A 7,537-nucleotide genomic window follows, 5' to 3' on the forward strand; every position below is an offset into this window, starting at 1 on the left:
CTCAACGCTAGGTTTTCTCCTCCTTTTTTTTTTGGAGCTGTTTTCCCTTTTCCCTTTTGTACTAGGTCTTCCTTCCTCTCTTATAGTCTTATAGGTGATGAAAACGTGAAATATGGGGAATGAAATATTTGATAGAAATAAAGTTTAGGCAATCTATTGGAGTTGCTCTAAATAATCTGCTGAATATTCTCTCCTCTTTTTTTTTTTTTTAATAGAAAAGGTCAACAAGCTGTACAAAGACAACACACTTCTAGGGTCATCAAAAGGAACTGTTTTACAGAGTACACTAAAAAAAAGCTTATTCAAAAAACAGGATAAGCACCCAACATATCCCTAGTACATCCACCTTTTAGAGTTATATGTACTTTTACTAAAACAACAAAATCTAGTCCTCTGTTGTAGATTAAATGGTTCATCGGAGATACTAATTATTTTGCGTTCTTCAAAGTTTAAGCAGTATTATAGGCCTTACAGACCCAAACCAAACCAAACCCATAATAAGGGGGCAGCCCAACCAATGGAAAATTCTAGCCCATTGATCCTAAACCAAGGGGCCCAAAGGGTAGGGTAACAGATCCAAACAAATTCAGCCTAGTTAGTTGTTGAGGTGGCCCAATCAGACCAGCCTCTATCTCTGTCTTCCACCACCGCAAACATGCAACCATCATCTTTGAGCACAGCACCACCATTGGAAGACCAGTCGCTGTACCCATCGTCACCAGCGTCCTCAACCCCCCCCCCCCCCCCAAAAAAAAAAAAAAAAGCAATCAGTCTGATCTTGACCTCAACAAGCTGTATATCAACTCCGACACAGAACCTCTATCCCACAAGAAATCCAGGGCCTCGTCCACTAGAGAACCACTACGCCACCATAGTCACTCCACCCACCGTCGGCAGGAAAGCCCAAACAATCACCACCATATCCATCCTCATCCTTGTACAACGCATCAGTAAAGCAAAAACCAAGAAACATATCCGGGCAGTGGCAAAGCCACGTTGGGACATGGTGTGTCCAGTGCCTTACTAGGATTACTTATTCATTTTTAAAAAATTTCTTTACTGAATAAATGTATAAAGGATTTAGAGTTTCCAAATATAACTAAAAGCTGACTTGCTGCCCAGTATCATTTGGTCTAGTGGCATAGTCTCCCTTCATAAGTGGGAGGTTGTAAGTTCGACTCACGAAAGACTAGTTGTAGCATTTGATTTGTTTATCTGATAAAAAATAAAAAAATAAAAAACTGACTTGCTATAGTGGTAGGGGCTTGTTTATATATTTTGGCTGGTTCTAGGTTTGAAACGTGTTTGCAATTTTAGACTTATATTTTTTTAATTTTTTTTTTTAAATTAACACTATTTTTCTTATAGTTTTAAAATTCAAAGATAAATTATATTCCCATCATAAAAAAATTGTCTAAAATCTAAAAACTATAAATTATTAATAAAATATGTAATTTAAAAAAATGTTGATCTTTCTGTAACCTAATCTAATTTTTTATTTTTTTATTAAAATTTTGATATATTTTAAGTTTCAAATTTTGTTCCTTTCGAGTGCCCCACTAACGTAGAGATCAACTTCTAGCTTCACTATTGGATTTGGGCGAAACACCGGGGTGCGCCGCACCAAAACACCAGCAAAACCTACACGGTCCAACACCAAACCGTTACCAGAAGACACCCAATTCCGCGCCAAAGTCCGTTCTGCTGCTAGGTTGACATTAAATACAAGGAATAGACAAACAGTCTCAAGGCTGGCAATGAAATGCACAACCATCAAGTTTAGGAAATTTTGTCGTCGATCAAAAATTCACGAGCAAACCCTAGCAGAGCGACTAGTACTATGTACTAAATATTTTCTCCTCTGATAATATGATTATCTTGATTCTAGGAACTAATTTTAAGGTCAGATTGTAGAGAGTTATTGTCATTGGTTTGCATTAACTCAATTCATGTAATTATATTTTTATTAATGTATATCAGCAAGTGTAATTTAAATATACAAGTGCAGATTGACTCTAGTTTGAGTCGTACAACACAGATTCAAGTGAAAGACCTCTTTCACTTTAGTCACTTCTGTTAAAATTATTGTTACAAACTGTTAAAATTGAGTATTACTTTTTTTGTTCCTTTTCTTTAATTTCAACATTTATGCTCAATTATTTAATAACAATAGAAAGCCATAAAATCTCAACATGTTAATTACATAACAATATGGAATATAAAGCGTTCCCACAGTGTTCTCTAGCGGCGCTTTCTCTTAGGATTGTCGAGCACAGAGAACCGCGCCGTCAATCCTTGCAGAGCTCGATGGTCGTCTAGCCTTGGCATGTCGCTACGTGTTTGTTGCCTATCGAGGGTGAGGTGTGTTGCGCACGGTTTCCAGTTTTAGGTTGATATCCCTTTTGGTTTGGGTGGTCGGATCCAGGAGGATTTCGGGTGGTCAGCAACGTATTGGCTGACCGATTCGATCTCTGATTGAAGGCGGAGGGGAGTGGAGAACAGAGTCGATCTAAAACGGTGATAGGGATCGAGTTTGCTCGGAATAGTTTCTACTAGAGCCCAGACGGTTTGGAGTGCAAGGGATCGGGATTTCTTCTTGATTCGGTCTGATTTTGTTGCCGGCTTGGAGGGAGAGGCAGCGACACCAGACTTGATGCTGATGCGGTGCTGGAGAGGCCGGGCTCCGAAAAAGCTAGCGGCGGTGGCGGATTGGCAGAGGCAACTTAGAGTTTCTGCTCACTTTGCTCATATTTGGGCCGGGCTCAAATTGGGGCTGTTGGGTCCTATGTTGTGAGCCAATAAGGAGGGTGCCTTGCCACCCTCATTCGTCAATTAGTGATGAAGGTGGGCCTGGCCTGAGATGTAGACTTTCTTGGGCTTTTAGGTCGACTTAGGCCATCTCCAATCCAAAGGGCTAAAAATGGCCCTGGGGCTAAATTTTAGCCCTAAATTCTGTATTATTTATTGATCTGACATCAACCGTCTCCAACCCGTCAAGGCTAAATTATAGCCCTAAAATATATTTTAACATTTTGAATTGGTTATATATATATATATATATATATATATATATATGCTTATTTTTTAAAGTCAATTGACTTATAGTAATTGAAATAATTTATATGATAAAAAATATTTTTTCGGTTGTATTTTTTTTAAAGATAATTAAAAATATCTTTAGCTAATTTTGAAATGAAATAAAACTGGAATCATATTTTTAATATTTATTTTATTCTAACCAACGGCTAAAAAAAAAAAATCTAACCAACGTCTACAAAAAAAAAAAAAAAAAAACCCAACGGCTAGCTGATGTCAGCAACTAGCCATTGCTGACGTCATGCTCCCGTCAGCATCAACTGTAGCCCGTGGGCCACCACCAATCTGATCCATTTTTTTAAAGGGGCAAAGGGCTACTCAAAGTGCTATATTTAGCACTACAACCTCACCTTTGGCCCTCTATTTTGGCCTTTTGGCCCTTAGTCTCATGGGTTGGAGATGATTTGGGCTAAATTATAGCCCTTTAGCCCTTAGTCTCCATGGGTTGGAGAAGGCCTTATGGTTCACGATGAATCGTTTCTTATCAAGACTGCTACAGGAGTTGGTAATTATTTGGAATAAGATTGGTAGTTTTTTCAAGCGGCTTATGAATAAGGAATTGCTCATATTTGTTTGCTAGGAAGTGATCCTCTGTTGGTACTGCAATTGTGCGTCTAGCCAATGAGGATGTTAATAAATGATTTTGCCGTAGAAAACACGGAGTTGTTCTTTGTTTAAAGATTCGCTTTACAAAGCGGGGTCAAATTGACTTGTAATGAGTTTACATTGCTTAGATAGGAGCTTGGTCACTCTGCCATTTTTCTATATTTTAAGTGTATGTTAGCCTCTGGCTTGTTGGCTGGTCATCTAATGCAATGAACTTTTACTTCAAAAAAAAAATGGAATAGAAAGCACTACAATAAAAAAAAAAACAAAAAGAAGAGCTTTGCAATTTCTTGACGCTATGAAATTACATAAGAATAAATAAAGTGAGAATTAGTTATACTTTAGGGAGGGAAATGTAAATATTGATGGTATGTGAAGATAATTATTTTCTTTTGGTCCAAGGTGAAGATGATTAACTGAGTGTGCATGACGCAGTCATAAGTAACGGGGTTTACAAGCTATAAACCTTAAAACAGATAAATTTGGAGTGGACCAGAATATGAGAAAACTCTCAATTTGATTGATAATAATATAAAAGATAACAGTCTGCAGCCGTTTAAGATTGCTTAAATACTAGAAAACAAACCCTATGGCAAATAACAATCAAGCCTAAAACAAATCCAAAACTAACTAAAAAACCTAAAATGCTGTCAAAATAGTAAAATACAATTTTGAGACCCGAAACGACCTCAGAAGCTCGAAAAAGCACATACGTCGTGGCAAAGCAACAAGTTTGACTCTTGGTATATATTGCTCTCTTCTCACAACGTTATAATAATTAGCATTCTGATATCGAACGTCAAATTTGCAATTTTGCGGTTTTACCCTTTGCTCGATCAATCTGCTCTTCAATCCCTTCAGCTAAATGCTCTACATTAGTGCATCAGTAGCATCACTGCATCATCTTTTTTTTTTTTTTTCATTAATCTGATGAAAATATCAATCCATAAGATAATACATTATTTTACATAAGTTTAATGATAGTTAACGATAGCTTTATCGATAGTGACTAAAGTGAAAGACAGTGTCAAACATTTGGAGTGATTAAAGTGATATTTTTAAAAACTGAGTAACCAAAGAGTCGAATGGGTCAAAGTTCAATGACCATTTGTGACTTTTTAGCCTATAGTTTATCCCATCTTTTTTTGCATGCACTCTTCTGTTTTCTTTTGAAAGGGGGCACTCTTCTGTTTTTAGTTTAGATTTTTATATTTTGGCTTTGAACTCCATATTATGAGTTTATGAATGCCTGCTGGATTTTAGCTATGCTTATTACCGGACACCAATATCTAACAGGCGTAGTGACTTAATTAGTTTCTTGTCCCAACGGTTTCACAATCCCATATTCCCAGTGAGCTATTAGCAAGGAGATTTTCAGAGAACAGAGCATTGTGAATGAGAAACTAAACAACGGACACTGAAATTTTATTATATGAAACAGATATTCAACAAATGCTAGTTTACAAATTTGGTGTTGGTTTGACCATCACTCCCCCCACCAAAGCTACAAAGAACTCATTATTTGACATGGCTTTAACACCAACCCTGTATACACAGACAGTACTAAAGAATGCATTCAAACTGATCGATTAGCTGGAAAGATCAGTTCCTACACTCAGCAGGAAAACCTCGTGGGAAGCGTTTTAAATCGGTGCAGTAGTTGTAGATCATGAAGTACTTCTGAACCCATCTCAGGCGTCTTCGGCTAGGAGCATCAAGTGCATTGGTCTGCCAACCAGGCTGAGAATCAGAGAATGATTTGGATGATTTAGCATCGATGACGTTGAAGTTTCTGTAGTATGCTGTAAAGGGTGCCTTTGACCAGTCAGTTTTCACCAATCCTCCTCTGGTAGCCCAATCATCAGCATTCCAAAGGCTCGAGTAAATCCTCATGGCTTGGTTCTTTGGGAATGGAACACCCAGTGATTCAGCATTCTTGAACACTCTAATGGGAGTATTGTCCACCAAGAAACTGCAAAAAGGGTAAGCGACCCAATCAGCCCATAAATCCAATTGTGAAAAGAGTGTGTCAGATTGCAATTTCAACATCAAAATGACCAAAATTGAAAGATTCTTTAATACATGGACCAAAAATGTCAAATTGTTTAGTGGCTTAGGGGATCCAACCGGCAAGAATTGGACTGTTGGAATGGGCACTCCACTATGAGAGTAGTGTTTCATCCCTTTAGGTCGAATTGGACATATGTGACCGTACAAATCATTTTGCAAACAAATTTGGCTGCCGAGCATTCTTCATGTCATATGAAACTATGAAAGCGTTACTAGTTACAAAAAAATGGATATAGGCATATACTTACATTATGTGCTGGGGCTTCCAGATGATGGAGTAAGTGTGGAAGTTTTTTGAGGGGTCAAACCAGAGATAGAATTGCTGCTCTCTGTTTCCCTTGCCCTGAGTGAAAATATTGGTATGCAACACATATGGATCTCCACTGACATTTCCCAAGAATTCAAAGTCGATTTCATCATGTGTAGGGCCTTGAGAAGACAACTGCAGATATATGCAAAACAAACGCAACAGTTAAAAAGCGTTGTAAATTTGTAGTTGAAAATAAATATCCTACCACCTAAGTGAATTCATAATAACTTTCTACATTTGATGCAGCCCATGAAGGTTCAGAAACTTTCACTGTTCTTTTTTATGTGTCACTGTAAAGATGTTTCGATAAGACAAGCATTCATAATTCTAAGGGGGTCCATTAGAGTTCATTTCTAGATGAAGTATAGGAAGCTTCTTTAGTTTACACTTTATTCTTTTCCTTTTTCTTTAAAGATCGAGATAAAGCCAAGTAAGGCTTCAATAATTTGTAGAATTTGTTCCTCAGTTCACTTTAACTTGAAAAGAAAGTGAGTTTTTCTTAAACAAAAAAATTGGAAATCAGTGTCAACTTGTATATGGAGTACGCAGAATGACTTATATATTGAGAGTCTAAATAACAACTATATATCAGAAAATAATGAAGAAAATGTATAGGCAGTGCGAGTTACGTATATATTTTTATTTCTCCGAATACGTACGTAGTAGGCAGTCACGGTGCCGGCAGAGTTTCCGGCAACAAGCTTAAGTTGCATGTCAATCCTCCCGAACAGGTACTCTTTCTTGGACTGGAATCCAGAGCCAGAGACCTTGTCCAAAGACAGAGAAAGAAGCTGACCTCCCTTGAATATCTTGGGACGGTGACCACCCCATGTCAAGTCAAAGTCTTGATAGAAGTTGCCAGCATAAGAGCCTACTATTAAAGAGCTCAATGCTAAACCAATCAACAAAACCAAACAAGACACGTTACCAGAAATCCCCATCTTTTTGAAACAGGAGACTGAGAAAGAAAAAGAGGAAGAGGAAGAGGGAGTTTGAGATTGTTGTGAGGGTGATAGGGTTTTAGAAAGAGGTGGGTTTATATAGGAAGGGGGAATGGAAAGAAGTAATGGGTAGGGTGGGGGGCTTGTGAGCAATGAACAACTGGAGGAGCCAAAGCAGAAGCCAGCTAAGCACAAAGATGCAAGCTGGAAACTTTTGTTTGAGCATTGAGCGAATTTATGGTATTAGCTAGGTTTTGGGTTATTTGTGCAGAGGGTGGGATGGTAGCTAGGCTATGATTTTGTCCCCAGGATATGATACTTGATGGGTAGGACCTGAGCTTTGGTATGATTTAAATTTGGTGGTGGATGACAACTCTGTATGGTATGGAGAATAAAGTTTCCCTAACTAGTGTTCCTAAGAGGACCATAACCCCCAAAACCTTGGGACCATCAATCATGTATGGGGCATTTTCAATTAGGAATTTGACAGTTGGCAGAATGATATCTGAGTCAC

General features: G+C 38.0%; 1 protein-coding gene across 1 annotated transcript; it reads right to left on the reverse strand.

The window, feature by feature from the left end:
- Positions 1 to 5,098: 5,098 nt before the first annotated feature.
- LOC133709353 (xyloglucan endotransglucosylase/hydrolase 2-like) lies at positions 5,099 to 7,102 on the reverse strand. Its single transcript, XM_062135070.1, has 3 exons — positions 6,742 to 7,102; positions 6,021 to 6,214; positions 5,099 to 5,674 (listed from the first exon to the last, which is right to left on the reverse strand). Exons 1-3 carry the CDS (start codon positions 7,021 to 7,023, stop codon positions 5,305 to 5,307), a joined length of 846 nt encoding a protein of 281 aa, XP_061991054.1. The 5' UTR covers positions 7,024 to 7,102; the 3' UTR covers positions 5,099 to 5,304.
- Positions 7,103 to 7,537: the final 435 nt, after the last annotated feature.

Source organism: Rosa rugosa, chromosome 5 (genome assembly GCF_958449725.1).
Source record: "Rosa rugosa chromosome 5, drRosRugo1.1, whole genome shotgun sequence".
Taxonomy (NCBI): Eukaryota; Viridiplantae; Streptophyta; class Magnoliopsida; order Rosales; family Rosaceae; genus Rosa; species Rosa rugosa.

Excerpts from the sequence above, each read along its gene's own strand:
- LOC133709353 (XM_062135070.1), bottom strand. The coding sequence starts at position 7,023 with ATGGGGATTTCTGGTAACGTGTCTTGTTTGGTTTTGTTGATTGGTTTA. Across the intron at positions 6,215-6,741 it reads GCACCGTGACTGCCTACTAC|TTGTCTTCTCAAGGCCCTAC; the intron begins GTACGTATTCGG and ends ATATATCTGCAG. Across the intron at positions 5,675-6,020 it reads TGGAAGCCCCAGCACATAAT|TTTCTTGGTGGACAATACTC; the intron begins GTAAGTATATGC and ends CCCTTTTTGCAG.